Source organism: Armigeres subalbatus, chromosome 3 (assembly GCF_024139115.2).
Source record: "Armigeres subalbatus isolate Guangzhou_Male chromosome 3, GZ_Asu_2, whole genome shotgun sequence".
Taxonomy (NCBI): Eukaryota; Metazoa; Arthropoda; class Insecta; order Diptera; family Culicidae; genus Armigeres; species Armigeres subalbatus.
In genome coordinates, this window is record NC_085141.1 from 94,900,847 (window position 1) to 94,917,052 (window position 16,206).

Below are 16,206 nucleotides of genomic sequence, written 5' to 3' on the forward strand. Positions count from 1 at the left end.
CCGCCTGGGAAGCAGTGTTACGATAGACGGGGATACCTTCGAGGTGGTCGAGGAATTCGTCTACCTCGGATCCTTGCTAACGGCTGACAACAACGTTAGTCGTGAAATACGAAGGCGCATCATCTGTGGAAGTCGGGCCTACTACGGGCTCCAGAAGAAACTGCGGTCGAAAAAGATTCGCCTCCGCACCAAATGTGTCATGTACAAGACGTTAATAAGACCGGTAGTCCTCTACGGACATGAAACATGGACAATGCTCGAGGAGGACTTGCAAGCACTCGGAGTATTCGAGAGACGGGTGCTTAGGACCATCTTTGGCGGTGTACAAGAAGACGGTGTGTGGCGGCGAAGAATGAACCATGAGCTCGCCCAGCTCTACGGCGAACCCAGTATCCAGAAGGTAGCTAAAGCCGGAAGGGTACGATGGGCAGGGCATGTTGCAAGAATGCCGGACAGCAACCCTGCAAAGATGGTGTTCGCTTCCGATCCGGCAGGTACGAGACGACGTGGAGCGCAGCGAGCGAGATGGGCAGACCAGGTGCAGAACGACTTGGCGAGCGTGGGGCGTATTCGAGGATGGAGAGATGCGGCCTCGAACCGTGTATTGTGGCGTCAAATTGTTGATTCAGTGTTATCTGTATAGATGTAGACTAAATAAATGAAATGAATAACACTTAGGGTCTCCGAGGCTTCTATAAAAAGCTCGTTTACGGAGTGAATAATGAGTGAGTGATAGCCTTTCGGTACAACTTAGTTGTACGAGAAAGGCAAAAAGGTTCTGCCATAAGACTGGATGTATATCGTGTATCTCCATCTACGAAAAGGAAAATGATGATGCAATCACTCGCCCACTGCAAGCCGAATATACATCTGGACTTGCCACGAGATCATGCGGAATTTTATTGGAATTTATTGGAATAAAATTGACGGGCAGAGGTTCGTCTTGGTTAACGAGTTGCCAATGTGATAGGAGAAAGCAATTGTGATAGAATACTAATTAGATATGTTGAGAGGGGTCCCGTAGCGTAGTCGGCTATACGTTCGCTTTAGGCCATGACGCGAAAACGTCTAAGACAAAAGAATTTCTCTTGCTGATATTCTGCTTTACGAGTGCTTAGACACGCGCCGCATCGCTCGACGCGTCAGTATGTCATCGCCCTTACAAGCGGATGGTCGTGGGTTCGATTCCCAGCTCCCCACCTAACCCTCGTCAGTCGCCAGATCCGCAGCCAATACGGTGGCGTTCTGGGGTACGCGCCTTTACCGTCACGACTGCATGATGACGACTGACGTGTTCTTCTCGGAGGCATTCCTCCAACGTTACCCGGATAAATATCAATCGAACAATGCTCTATCATTGGATATACGACATGGACAAACGGACATAATGGACTCACGATGCAGATGGATTGGCAACGACAACAATAATGAATAATGGAAATCCAAACATAGATTCTGTGTGGAATCTGTACAGCAAAATACCACAGTTGATCTCGGCACAGTAGGCATCCAACACAGAGTGCCTACCAAATAAAGACAGGAATAAAAATCACTAATTAGATATAGAAAACGAGCGACTGAAGCAACATGATGTCGCCACTGCATACGCGCAGCATCTCGAGGCAGCGTTGCCGGAAGAGGGTGAGCTCGATGGGGCCCCTCTTGAGGACTGCTGGAATACAGTCAAAGCAGTCATTAACGACGCAGCGGAGAATAACGTCGGGTATATGGGACGAAGTCGACGGAACGATTGGTTCGACGAAAAGTGCAGACAGATTGTGGAGGAGAAGGACGCAGCGCAGGCAGTCGCTCTGCAGCAAGGTACCCGGCAGAACGTGGCAGAACGGCAGAACGTGGTGATGGACTTTTGTGCCTGTTGTTCAACATTGCGCTAGAAGGTGTCATGCGGAGAGCCGGGTGTAACAGCCGGGGTACGATTTTCAACAGATTTATTTGTTTCGCGGATGACATGGACATTGTCGGCCGAACATTTGCAAAGGTGGCAGAACTGTACACCCGCTTGGAACGTGAAGCAACAAAAGTTGGACTAGTGGTAAATGCGTCAAAGACAAAGTACATGCTTGTGGGCGGAACCGAGTGCGACAGGGCCCGCCTGGGAAGCAGTGTTACAATAGACGGCGGTACCTTCGAGGTGGTCGAGGAATTCGTCTACCTCGGATCCTTGCTAACGGCTGACAACAACGTTAGTCGTGAAATATGAAGGCTCATCATCTGTGGAAGTCGGGCCTACTACAGGCTCCAGAAAAAAACTGCGGTCAAAAAAGATTCGCCACCGCACCAAATGCTTAAGATTGTTGAATTTCTAACCCCAAAAACTAAACATTATTTGACTGATTTGTTTTAAAAACGTTCTAGAGGCATTTTTTCTTCATTTTCATTATCATGCCATGTCAAATTCACGTGATTCTAGTTTTTCTCGAAACTTTTCCAGGTGGCATCACTGATAAAGGAACCGCCCCGATTGGCGCTTTGATGTTGCATGAAGAAGAAGAAGCAAAAAGATGATAATTGAAAAAATCTCCACGGGAAATACGAAGAAGTTTATAAAATTCGTCTCAAAAATTCTAAAAGCAATTTGAGCTTGAGCTTGAGCTTGATTGACTGCTCGTAGTTGCTACTCCATTATGACCAGATCAGGGGACTAGCACACATCTTCAATGTACAAGGGCTGGTGATCTCATTTGTTAGGTCATACTGGCGCCTGCCACGTCAGAATGCAAGTCAATGTAGGGAAAAGGGAGGAAGTGATGATGCAATCACTCGCCCACTGCATGCCGAATATACCTCTGCATTTGCCACTGTATGTATTTTGCCACGTCTCAAAAATTCTAAAAGCAATTTCATGAAAAACGGTAAGTAGTACGGCATTGGACTTTACTTATCTTACCGTTTTTAATTAAATAGCTTTTAGAATCTTTTAGACGAGTTTTAAAAACTTCTTCGTATGCTTTCCCGTGGAGATTTTTATCATCTTTCTGCTTCTTCTTGCGTGCGTTTGTATGAAAATTTAAACTACGCATGGTTAGAACCGGTCTGTCGGGTTTTCAAAAGAAATTATTACCCTAATATTTTAAAAATTTCAAAGTGAGGCAAATAGATATACCCAAATGAATGACATGAATGTTTTAAATTTTCAAACAATTTTTTAATATATATAGCATTAAAGAACTGAAGAGATGATCTAAGGAGCGGACTCTTTAAAATGAGCTGAACGGATCAGATTCGCTCACTGCAATGATCTGTTTTTCCCACCCCTAATCGCGACACATACCCACCGGCATACTAGGGTAAAGGATGTATTTTGGACAACCCTTACGGAGGCTCTTATTTTGGACCACCAAGAGGAATTTGCACTTAGTGGCTCAAAATATGAGCCGTCGAACTGGTGATCCAAAATACCTTCCTTACCCTATGGTGAGACGATCGGTAAACCATCGGTAAGTGCTCAAAAATCCGATTAGGGTTCTTCCAGAAATAGAGTAATGCCTAATTTGATGATTTTGGACCCTCACCTTCCCCCTCTTAACACTTTTAGTAAGGAAGGTTTAATTTTTTGGCCCCCTTCCTCAAATGTTCAAACATGCCCAATGATAATAAATTTGAATCTATACGTTAGTGTAACTTGCGTTCTATATCCGCATCTAATGGATTTCAACATCAAACTGTTTAACAAAATTTTAAGAAAATCAAAATAAGATGCAACAAGTGCAACAATGCGACTCATTTCATATTTCAGCCTCTGCAATGAGTTGTTGGTGAAGTCTCTAGTTAACCTTGCGAGCAAAGATGTCGGATTGCCAATCTCGATCTGGATGGTCTAGGATGTTTTTGGGTGGGCAATAGGGTGGCTCAAATTGGTATGGGAAAAACTTTTTTCAATTTTTTTGATGGGCCACCCTCTTATTCGGTTCTATTTGATGCCCTGATGCTCTGGACAAAATTTCAGCCAAATCGGTCAACGTTTGGGCGGTGCTAAACTCGTTGGAAGTTTATATGGAAACATGTATGAAGACCCATACCAAACCAGTGAATTGCAGTTGGACGGCACAACTTACGATGAAGAACTATGATACTCATTCAGATCTTGAAGAATTTAATACAGAATGTTATGCAGAAAACCGCGAGAAGATTAGAGTTTGCCCGGCAAAGTTATTAGCATTTCTCTGAAGTGGGGTTTGAGCAAATTTCGTTTCTTTTACCTTTGAAAAGAAATAAATTCACCCCTACAACACTCCAGTAAAATGCTAATATCTTTGCCTAATAAACTCTAATATTCTCGCGGTTTTCAGCATATCATTCTATTTTTAATTCTACAAGAACTGAGTGAGTATCATAGTTCTTGATCGTAAATTGTGCCGTCCAACTGCAAATCACTGTTTTTGGATGTTTCTGCATACATTTTTCCATATAAACTTCCAACGAGTTTAGCACCGCCCAAACGTTGACCGATTTGACTGAAATTTTGTCCAGAGCATCAGGGCATCAAATAGAACCGAATAAGAGGGCGGCCCATCACAAAATTTGAAAAAGTGTTTTTTGAGCCACCCTAGTGGGCAACCATCTCGACTTCCTGTATCCATTGTGACCACCATACCAGGTGCACATTCAACCAATAGCGAGCATAGAAAAACAGTTAATAAATGAGGAAATTCTAATAGAATACTGAATTAAAAAGCATGCCCAGTTCCAGAATATACATACATTGAAGAAGAAGCAGAATGAGTTGCTTGCAAATTAGACCAACTATTTATGACTAAAGTCGATTTTTCTGATTTTGATTTAATTGAGAATAGGCAATTGTGGTTTCAAAAACTTATCATCTGCAGGCTCACATCGTGAAATCAACATGATTTACCTCTGTTGCTGTTGTTGAAGGGCTTGCTGTTGTGATGGATGAATGTATTGCGTTATTTGCTGATGCTGTTGCTGCTGATGTTGTTGCTGCTGTTGATTGTAATACTGCTGTAGAGTCTGCTGTTGATGTGGGTACTGACCACTCTGTTGATGCTGCTGATGTTGCAGTTGAGCATAATGAGAATGGTACTGTTGTTGTTGTTGTTGCTGCTGCTGCTGTTGTTGTTGATGATGAATGCATTGATGGTGATGTTGAAACTGTGGTTGCTGTTGAGGATGATATGCATGCGAATACTGCTGCGGTGAACTGCCGTATTTGCCGTGGTGTCCGGCGCTGTTACCGACACTGCCTCCAGCAGGATGACATGGTATCCCGGTTGATGTTACTGCCGCGCAGTTTTGCTGGTGAAGATTGCTGCTGTTGCTACCGCTGTTGTTGCTTGTCGGGGGAGGTGGTGCGCTATACTGTGGTGGGCATATCCCGATGGACAATGGCATCACTAGCTGGTTCGAATCACTGGTGTGCGACTTGGGCACGACCGAGTTGTGAGATACTGCAGAACAAGATGAATAAAGGTTACGAATCGCTTCACTTATTGTTTCATTTAACTTACCGTTGCTTCCCGTGTAATAGTTGGAGCTGAGCAATTTTCGAGATCGTGGTTGTAGCCAGCAACAGAAGAAAAGTGTCGCGAGGATAACGATCAGTATGACAATGGTCCCGATCAGGATACCCCAGATCAGCGTCGGTAGGCCCCAGATTGACTTTGCCGCGGTGGCCTCAATCGGATACATCCGGGCGGTTAGCGTCACCGACTGCTGGTACAGACCATTGGAACTGTTGAACAACAGGACGTCCTCTGGCCCTGTGGAAGTTATAATAAGCAAAAATAGTCAATTATAATCAAACTGTCTCTGAAGAAAATGAAACATTATTTTAAAACAATCGCACATTTCGAAGTTGTTGGAAGATCAATGACTTTTCTTTGCCAATGTGGCTATTGATTTACCTGGAAGCACAACGAAATCTTCGGTACTAACAGCGGGCCCGACGGTGCTAGTGGTTACCAGTGTGGGTGTCTGGCTTGGTGACGCAATGGAAACGAAGGACGAAGTCACATTCAGTACGTCAAAGGGCGGATAAAACATAGACGAAACTGATGGTGGCTGTGCCGGCACAGGAAGGGACAATTCTGCAGTCACTGTAAACGGAGACGTGTGCAACTTGTCGAACATGTTCAATGCATTTACGCTGGCTACGTGGCCAGACGATGGTATTACGGAGGGATTTTCCATTTGATTTGTGAATGGAGGGTGGTTCACATCAGTGGGTGGTGCGTCGACACGCCGAGCCGAGAGCTATTGGCGGAAATGGATTTGATTGCGATAGGCGACACTTGTTGCTGCGCTTAACAGCTATATGTGTAACATTCGTTGAATCACCGAGAATTTACGTAATTAGTAAAACAAAGTAGGGGATGCCTGGTGAATACAGTAGTTGCGTGACTAAAGTATGGATTTGCAAACTATTATTAAATCATTACACTTGTGGGGTAGTCGATGTTAATTTAAAACTGTGTGTCGTGGTGTGGTAATAAAGCAGATTCAAGTGCTATTTATATTTTATTCGTGATTCAAACTTGATACAATTCACACGCATGTTATTATGTATGCATTGCCGACTAATGCCTAATGTATGTGGTATAAAGAATGTGAAAATACTATACACAGAAGATGAACTTACTGGACGCTGTTTTAGATTATATTGAAATAAAAACAGATTAATCCACCTAACGGTTATGTTGCGTTTATTGTGCGTTTTAAAAATAAGTTTTGCGTTTTAAAGTAGTATAACATCTGGACATATACAGATTCTGCCAGATTTTAATTCAAAAACTGTAAGCTATTTATACATATACTGTAAGATTTTAATATAATGATTGTATGGACATTTTTAATAATTTTTTTCTCTTTACTATAGTGATTTTTTGAGTGTGAGAAGTTCATAACCTAATTTTTCAAATTTTGCCGAAGTTACAAGGTTTATATGCAGAACTGTATTGAAATGTACCTTTCTTTCGCTGGTTGGGTGTAATTTGATCTGGTCAATTTTCAATAGGAAACAATGGGACAGGATTCCTTGTCGAATACAACTTGTTGCAAGCAAATCGGTCATGGATAAGTGGCTAAAAAATAAATGAGATTTGTTTGCGCATACACAAGCACACGAGCCTTCTATAAAAAGTGTATTTTTAGAGCGAACATTTAGCCTTTCGGTACTTGCAGTGAAAGGCAAACATCTAATTATTTAGGGATAATAGAGTTAATCACCCTACATAAAGACGTGCATCATCTACAGGGCTAGACAGAAAGGTTGAGATAGACAAAATTTTGTCGAATTTCATGTGAGCATAACTTTGCATAGACTAATACTATTTTGGTAAAAACGGATCTATTGAACGCAGAAACTCATCTAGTTTCTTTTTGTTCTCATTCTTAATCTCAGATCGGTTCACAACAAACCGGAGATATAGTTTTCCGAAGGTATTTTTCATATAAATCATATAAGTATCAGCCATCTTTGGATCTCTTCATAGATACTGACTTTACGTATTTCGCAACACAATGTGATCCTTTCGATGCTTCTGTTTATAATTTTAACTCTTGTGTGGCCGGCTGGGTACCCGGGTACCTTTTTGGAATTCAATTCGCGATATCTAATTGAATTTTCATAGTAGGAGGTTGAAACTCTGTCATATCCACAATAATGACAGCCAAAATCGATTGTACGGGTCAACTGAAATTTTGATTAAGCAGGGGTGGAGGGAGGAGTTCCGACATTTTTTTACCCTTCAAATGGCCGGCAGGGTACCCGGGTACCCACGAAACTAAAATGCTTATATCTTAGGCAATTTTCAACCGTTTTCAACCGTTTTGGGCTCATTCGATTCAGAATTTTGTCCTTTATCATGCTGTTTCAGGACTGGACCGGACCGGTCCCTCGGATCACCGGGAAATCCGGATTTCTAGGGACATGTCCTGCATAGATTATACTGATCGTGGATTTCGATTTTAATCAGCAATATGGGTATCAAACTTCTTGATATTTCATCAGCAGGTTGATTTTTATTGATTTGGGTCCATCAGACGTGCAGATCTTCAATTGGCCATTCCAGAACAGATTCCTCGAGGGGTCATAGGTGGCCACGAACACTTTTCAAGGGAACAGGGTGTTCTTGACAAGTTGACTCCGGAGTGGCCATTTTGGAACAAGTTTCCCGGGTGGGGAGGGGGGTGGTTGTGTTTGGTCAAGGTTGGCCAAAAACATTTCTCATTGGATCCCCAACAATATGGATGTCAAAATTCATGAAACTTCCACAGCAGGCTGTTGTTTATTACCTTGGTTCCAACAGATGTATGAAAATTTGAGTGGCCATTACGGAACAGGTTCCCAGTGGGGCCAAGAAGTGCCATAAACATTTTTCAAACTTCTTGAAATTGCCTCAGCAGTTTGTTTCTGATTGTTTTAGAGCCACCAGACTTGCTGACTTTATAGTAACCATTCAAGGACAGGTTCCCCATAGGGTGTTAAGTGGTCATAAATATATTCAAAATAAATAAATATAAATAAAAAAAACATAGAAAGCTGCAGTTTTTTTGTAATCCGTGTGTTGAGAGCAAAATCATTGCAAGGACCACCCTTTGACACCATAAGGCAACTAAGTGGTCCACCGAAAGCTCCGAAACATCCGGAGAAGTTGCCGATTCTGAAAGTTTATCCTAGAAAACTGAGACTTTTTAGAATTTTAGTGTTGTAGCTATGAGCGAGCAAAATCAATACAAGGACTACTCATTCATCCCGGATGGTTTTTGGAAAGTTCTGGAACATCAGGAGAAATGACCAGGTGTAGAAAATTATATTTTGAAGTTGCGATTTTTTTTATAAATCCATTGTTATCCGTCCTAGAAACTATTACTTGTTGTATCATTGTGAGAGTAAAATCATTGCATGAACAACGCATTGACCACCATTGGTCATCTGGCGCTGAAGGTCCGGAACACCCATAGTAAAGACAAATTCTTGAAAATCGTCCTAGAATACAGTGGTTTGTTATGAGTGTGAGAGCAAAACTCCGCTAAATGGTCCTCCGAGCAAAACTCCTCTAAATGGAACATTCTGAGAAAGGGGCCAATTCATCCTCGTAAACCGTACTGTTTCTCAAAACGATTTATGCATCAAAATGAGAGCAATATCATTTCAAGAACCAAACGTTGACCCCGGGAGGCCACTAAGTGGTGCCCCAGAAGCTCCGGAATAGCCGAAAAGGTAATCAATTCTAGAAACTCGCCCTAGAAAGCTGCGACTTTTTTTATAGCTGTGTGCGATCAAAATCAATTCGTGGATCATTCATTGACACCGTGTGGCCGTTAGGTGAGCATCTGGAAGCTTCAGAACTTTCGAAGATGTGCCAATTTTTAAGTCGTCCTAGAAAGTTGTGAGTTTTTAGAAATCGCTTGTTGAGAAATGTGAGAGCATAATTGATGCAATCTAAACGGATAGCCACAATACATTCAATAATGGTGGTTCAAGTGGTGGAATAAAATGGGATAGTACGAAATCGTTTTATGACAAGTGAAGACACTCCACTAGAAGCTCTGAACAACCTTTGACTGACGTATTGTAGAGCTCCATAATTGTCAATCTTGGGTGATGTTCCTCCAGTTTTCATAAACGTTTATGGTTCCCAGGTCCGATTCCACCGCGTGCAGCGTGTTCGTGGTCTTCCACGAAGTCGCTGGCATCTACCCGGATCTCTGGTGAATATTGTTTTTGCTATTCTTTCTTCCGACATTCGCACTAAGTGACCGGCCCACTGGAGTTTGCCGTATTTACGATTCACAATATTTTCTTCTTTATACACTTGATACAGCTCGTGATTCATGCGTCTGTGCCACACATCTTTTTCTAGTTTCCCATGGAGAATTGTACGTAGAACTTTTCGCTCGAAAACCCCAAAAGCTTTCCGGTCCGCCTCTTTTTACATCCTGACGAATCAGAGCAAATTTCGTTTCCAATATTCGAGGAAGCCCCTATTCGCAGCAGCAATACGTCTTTTCACTTCACAGGAAACGTCATTGTCACATGTCATGTGTTCAAAGATAAACAAATTCTTCAACAACTTTCTACACTACCTACTACAGTGTACTACCTCAGCACTAACACCAATAGGTCTACCTTTATCTTTACCCGCAACCATGTAATCCGTCTTGATAGAGTCGATGATTTAGCCTATCTTCGCCGGCTCCCTCTTCATTAGGGCAAAAGCCTCCACTACTGCCCTGCGATCGTTACCAATGTAGTCAATGTCGTCCGCAAATATCAGGAGCATATGCGACCATGTGATGATAGTGCCATTCTTCTGCACACCAGATCTCCTTATCACCCCCTCGAGTGCAATATTTACAATAAATTTGAAAGCGCATCACTCTGTTTCAATCTCTCCACGGTCACAAACGCGGTTCATACGTCGTCTGCAACCCTAATACTTTATTTCGAGCCATCGACCGTTGCACGTATCATCGTAATCAGCTTCGCCGGAGAACCATGTTCAGACATTATCTGCCACAGCTAATTTCTTTTCACTGAATCGTAGGCTGCTTTGAAATTAATAGACAGATGGTGAGTCTGCAAGTTGTACTCTCGAATTTAATAAAGGACCATCTTCAGGCTAAACATCTCATCCGTCGTTGATCGGCCTTCACGGCCAGACAGGTAGATTTTTTTCATCTACTGAGGGAGCGCATCTAGTCACAGATTTTTTTTCACACAGATTATCAGTGGATTCAGAATGCAAGTTAATGTCGGGAAGGGGGAGGAAATGATGATGCAATCACTCGCCCACTGCAAGCCGAATAGGGGAAGTGTACCGGTTTTGGCCAACTTAGTGCCTTATTTGATCAACCCTGAAAAATACATATTTTTCCAAAATAATCGATCAGTTGAAAGCAGCGTTGAAGCGTGAGGGATATATCTCTTGTTGGAACTAATAAAACCCTTGCGAATTGCTTTATTTTTGGAGTTATTCGCAAAATTGGCCAAATTAGGAACATGGCCAAAACCGGTACAGTCCCCCATACATCTGCACTTGCCACGAGTTCGTACGGAATTTATTAGATTTTTTGGGTTAAGGTCTTGGTTAACGAACTGCCAATGTTATTTCTAATTGGATGTAGGAAACGAGCTCTTTAGTTCATTTCCAATTTTAGCAGATACTGCTAGAATAGTCAAGTTGAAGGTATAGGAATAGAAATGGAAATGGTATAGAAGTCTATTTCCAGTTCTAGCGATTGCTAGAGATAAATATAAAGAAAGATACAAAGTAGGAGAATGGAAAGGACCTTGGATTGAACCCACGACCTCCTGCGTATGAGGCAGAAGCAGTAGCCTTATGACTATCAAGCCCGCTATTTTCTCCTTCTTTTTTTACTTTGTTACAAAAAAATTGTTCACGATTACGCAACTGTTGAAAACAAAATGTAAGAAATGACGATTGCTTCGGGAATTCCGGTATTTCAGGAGGACTTCTTGGTGGCCAATCGGGATCAATGAATGATATTCGCAATCTCGTGCTTAGAATCATAATGGCGTAACTGTATTGATCGATTTATCTTCGACGATGTTTTCCTTTTATCAATGTAGCGAATTGCGGTAGTTTGCCGAAGGTTCATGGTTGTAATGAAGGATGATTGCATCTTCTACCTGAAGCAAATATAAAATCCATGAAGAGAAATCGATCAATACAGTTACGCCCCTATGATTCTAAGCGCGAGCAAAGACTCTGCTTCTATACTCCTATTACAAACGATTTTCGAAAGTTTCTAGAACGATCTGCAATAATTGACCATTGCTCTGGATGTCCCTGCACTTCTGGAGCACCATTTTGGGACCACCAGGTAGCCCTTGCATTAATTTTGCTCTCACAACAAATGACGAATTTCAAGAATTAACCACTGCTCCGGATGATTCGGAGCTTCCCAAGGATAACTTAGTGTCCACCTGGAGTCAATTGATGGCCCTGGATATTACTTTACAACGGATCGTTTATAAAAAAGGCCCAAATTTCTAGAACAAACTTTCGTAGTATCAGATAGAGACCACCTAGGATCGAAGAAGTAGTGCATGTATTGGTTTTGATGTGACAATGTTAAAACAAACGGTTTATGAAAAGTCACATATGTCTAGAAGAATTTCTGGAATCCATCATATCTCCGAGTGTCCGGAATAGGGACGTTCCGATACTTTCGATATATCGGAATACCGATATTTTTATTTCGATATCCGATATTTTTGTATCGATATTTTGCTTTCAATATATCGGTCATATCGATATTTTTGCTTTCGATATCGATATATTGAATCAGAACAAAGTAAAAAAATGCATTCTATTTTGTTATACCATTTTGACTCAAATTCCGAACATGATTCATATTACGAACACTCGCTTTTAAATAGCCATTTTGGGTCATTCGTGTAATTTTCTCCATAGGATCTTGAATTCATTTGTAATCTTGATCCTCAGAACTGAAAACCGATGGAATTTTTAGTTTTAGGGTGCCAAAACGCCAGTGTTCGGAATATGAGTCATGTTCGGGATTTGAGCCAAAACGGTAAAAAATACTAAGCCATTAAAAATACGGGTCTGAAATGCCGTATTGTTAATGGTCTAGAGGATTTTTCTCGATAGCGCGGATGTTGTGAGGTGTGCGCTGCCATCACAAATAGTTCTGGCAAATCGACACTTTACATTGACGTGCCGTTGTGCATCATTTGTCATACCGCTGGTCCCTAAATCCTTATGCGAATTCAATTATATATTGGACGTGTTCCTATGATAAACTAGATTAATTAATTTTAGAAATTAGGAAGAGATTTGGGGAAATGGGAATTTAGAATAATTGGAAAATATGTGAAAATTTCCTTCAAAATAATGCCCCGTAGGAATTAAAGAGAATTTCCTAAATATTTCTACGGGTTTTCTGATGAAAATTTTGTTTTTTTTCTGATGGAACTTTTTGCGTAAATTTTGAAGAGTGCCTGTAAAAATCTAAGAGAATTTCCTGAAGGAACGAAAAACGAAAATTCATGTGAAACAAAAAAAAATCTCGTAAAAGCTCAAAAGAATTTCTTTTAGTTAAGAATATTTCAATTGAATGGATTTTATGAAAATTCTGAACATTCTTTGAAAATTCAAATTATACTTTTAAAAACTTCCGTGGAAATTCTGAAAAGAGAATTTTCTGTTGTCAAGAATCGGAATAACCCGACGAGAAATACAGAAAAAAAATTGTTGGAATTTCACCAAGTTTCTCGAAACTTCAGAAAATAGTGAGGGCAGAAAACGTCACCACTACCGGTTGAAACTACGACGAACGCTGTTGGACTGGCACCAGGGCTGGCACACTATAGAAGCATATTTGATTGATAAGAGAAAAAATGTAATTTCTAATAATTATTGTAAAGGGTTAATATGGTGATACGATAGTAATTGATTAACTACAACAAATACATGTATTTGAAATATGTTCATTTTTGAAATATCATATGATTTTCCGATATATCGATATTTTCATTCCAATATATCGGTGATAAGATATCGATATTTTGATTCGATTATCGTATCGAATCAAATATCGATATTTTGAAGTATCGGAACGTCCCTAGTCCGGAATATCATGGTGGGTATCCTGCTGGTCACCCGGCGTCAATGAGTGGTCCTTGCATTGATTTTGCACTCACATTGCTAGATAAATTGATTTAAAACAAAATGCAGCTCTGAAAATTTTAATGAACATTCTTGACTCCTCAGGGAACCTTTTCCGGAATTGGTAATCTGGGGTGAACTTGTTTGATGAACCCAAATAGATCAGAAATAAACGCTTGAGACAATTTCAAGAAGTTTGACACCCATATTGTTGGGGTTCCAATGAGAAATGTTTTTGGCCAACCGCGGCTCCCGGGGAACCTGTTCCAGAATGGCCACTCCGGAGTCAACTTGTCTGGTGAGCCTAGGATCATGAAGGACATACGCAAAAGTTAATTTCATGAAGTTTGGTACCCATATTGTTGATGTTCCATTGAACTATGTTTATGGCCACCTATGACCCCTCGAGGAACCTGTTCCAGAAAGTCTGCCCTTCTGATGGACCCAAATCGATAAAAATCAATCTACTGATGAAATTTCTAGAAGTTTGATACCCATATGGCTGATTAGCTATCGAAATCCACGATCAGTGTCATTTATGCAGGACATTTTCCTGGAAATCCGGATTTTCCACGAATCTAAATGACCGGATTGGTTCATCCTGAGAAAATTCTGAATCGAATAAGCCCAAAATTGTTGAAATCGGTTGTAAATTTCCAGAGATATAAGCATTTTAGTTTCGTGGGACCCGGGTACCCTGCCGGCCTGTTAAGGGTGTTTTTTTGCCGGCCACACAACGGTTAATAAAGTCAATTAAGAAGTTCTTGCGCAACGTTTTTCCGAAATAAATTGGAGTAACACTATTGAATCAAACAATATTACTGAATCAGTAGCCATGTTTGAGGATAAGTTGAAGGCCATAATTCGTGAATTAGTTCCTGAATGCAAACCCTCTCTGGTCAACCTCTAAATTGAAATCTTTAAAGTCTCGTAGAAATCGTGTTTTTCGTTCATACCGCAAAGTTAATAGTTGTGCCACTCGCAAACGCTTCTTTGTTGCAAGTGATAAATATAGACAAGAAAACAATCGTCTTTTTAAAGCCTATGTACCGCGTTCTGAAGAAAATCTACGACGGAACCCCAAAGGCTTTTGGAACTATGTGAACAGTAAACACAAGGAGCGTGGTCTTCCGTTCCAAATGTTTCTTGAAGAACAATCATCTAGCAATTCACTTGAAGCTTGTAATCTCTTCGCTATTCGATTTGTAAGTGTCTTCAACTGTGATCAGCTCACCCCATCGGAAGTCAATGAAGCAACTCGTGATGTTCCCATTGATATTTCCTGCTTAAATTCACTATCAATACTGATGACATCGAAAAAAAAATGAAAACTTGCACTTCTCCTGGCCCTGGCGGCATTCCAACATGTATTCACAAAAGATGCATTAACCAATTGATTGTTCCCTTGCAACACATTTTCAATCTGTCATTGTCTTCCGGTAAATTCCCAGACCAATGGAAAGGATCCCTCATGTTTCTTGTTCATAAAAAAGGCGACAAACGTGACGTTTCCAATTATCGAGGAATAACGTCGCTGTGTTCTACTTCAAAATTGCTTGAACTGATTGTAAGTAAATTAGTCCTGCAAAACTTCAAATCCTACACTAGCACTGATCTGCATGGTTTTTTCCCTGGCAGATGCGTCTCCACTAACCTCGTAGATTTTACCTCATATGTCCTACGGAATATGGAAAAAGGTATTCAAATCGATACTGTGTACACTAATCTAAAAGCCGCTTTTGATTGCCTAAACAATGACATAATTATGGCAAAACTAGAAAAGCTTGGAATTCATGGTCATCTCTTAAGCTGGTTTAATTCTTATTTACATGGAAGGACACTAAAAGTCAAGATAGGAACTTCTACATCCTCCTCTTTCGGTAGTACCTACGGTGTTCCTCAAGGCAGTAATCTTGGGCCTCTACTTTTTTGATATTCTTCAATGATGCAGTCAAGGGATTACCTCATCGATGTAGGCTTTTGTACGCCGACGATTTGAAGATATTTTTTCCAATAAATAAACCTAAAGATTTTCGTCTGTTGTTTGGTACCCGTTCTTGGGCAGCAGGGACTATGTCCAAGGGCTTGACGATCTGACCATCAGACCATCTGCGAGTTGTGGTGCCTGCCTTGGATGTGGTGGGGTTCGACAGTGGGCTCTGCTGAACTTCTATGTATCCGCAAGCAGGCTCCGCCAAAGCGAGCGTGTGCCGCTCAACGCGCTCAAGCCCAAGTCCTGGTGTTAGGCGGGACGCTAAACAGACCTGACACGACGGCCCTACGACGAGACAGGAGGTTTACGCAGGCCCAATAAGCCGCCTTTAAAAACAATAATTACGAACGACATAGAAGGCGACGAATAAAGGATCACGATTGGAAGCTTGGAATATGGAACTGCAAGTCGCTAGGTTTCGCAGGTTGCGATAGGATAATCTACGAAGAATTACATTCCCGCAATTTCAACGTCGTAGTGCTGCAGGAAATTTGCAGGCCAGGACAGAAAGTGTGGAAAAGCGGGCATCGAGCGGCCACCTTCTACCAAAGCTGTGGCACCACCAAGGAGCTGGGA

General features: G+C 41.3%; 1 protein-coding gene and 1 long non-coding RNA gene across 5 annotated transcripts in view; both read right to left on the reverse strand.

Moving 5' to 3' along the window:
• Positions 1 to 16,206, reverse strand: part of LOC134221109 (transcription factor HNF-4 homolog) — a 371,046-nt gene that overhangs the window by 4,920 nt on the left and 349,920 nt on the right. For all 4 annotated transcript variants that reach the window (XM_062700299.1, XM_062700298.1, XM_062700302.1 and 1 more), the window contains 2 exons: positions 5,490 to 5,741; positions 4,877 to 5,429 (listed from right to left, as the gene is read on the reverse strand). In XM_062700299.1, the coding sequence (XP_062556283.1) occupies positions 4,877 to 5,429; positions 5,490 to 5,741 (805 nt within the window). The remainder of the gene's footprint in view (positions 1 to 4,876; positions 5,430 to 5,489; positions 5,742 to 16,206) is intronic.
• LOC134221112 (uncharacterized) overlaps positions 6,360 to 16,206 on the reverse strand; it is a 52,068-nt gene continuing 42,221 nt past the window's right edge. Inside the window, exon 3 of the long non-coding RNA XR_009982213.1 lies at positions 6,360 to 6,381. This is a non-coding gene — a long non-coding RNA (uncharacterized LOC134221112). The remainder of the gene's footprint in view (positions 6,382 to 16,206) is intronic.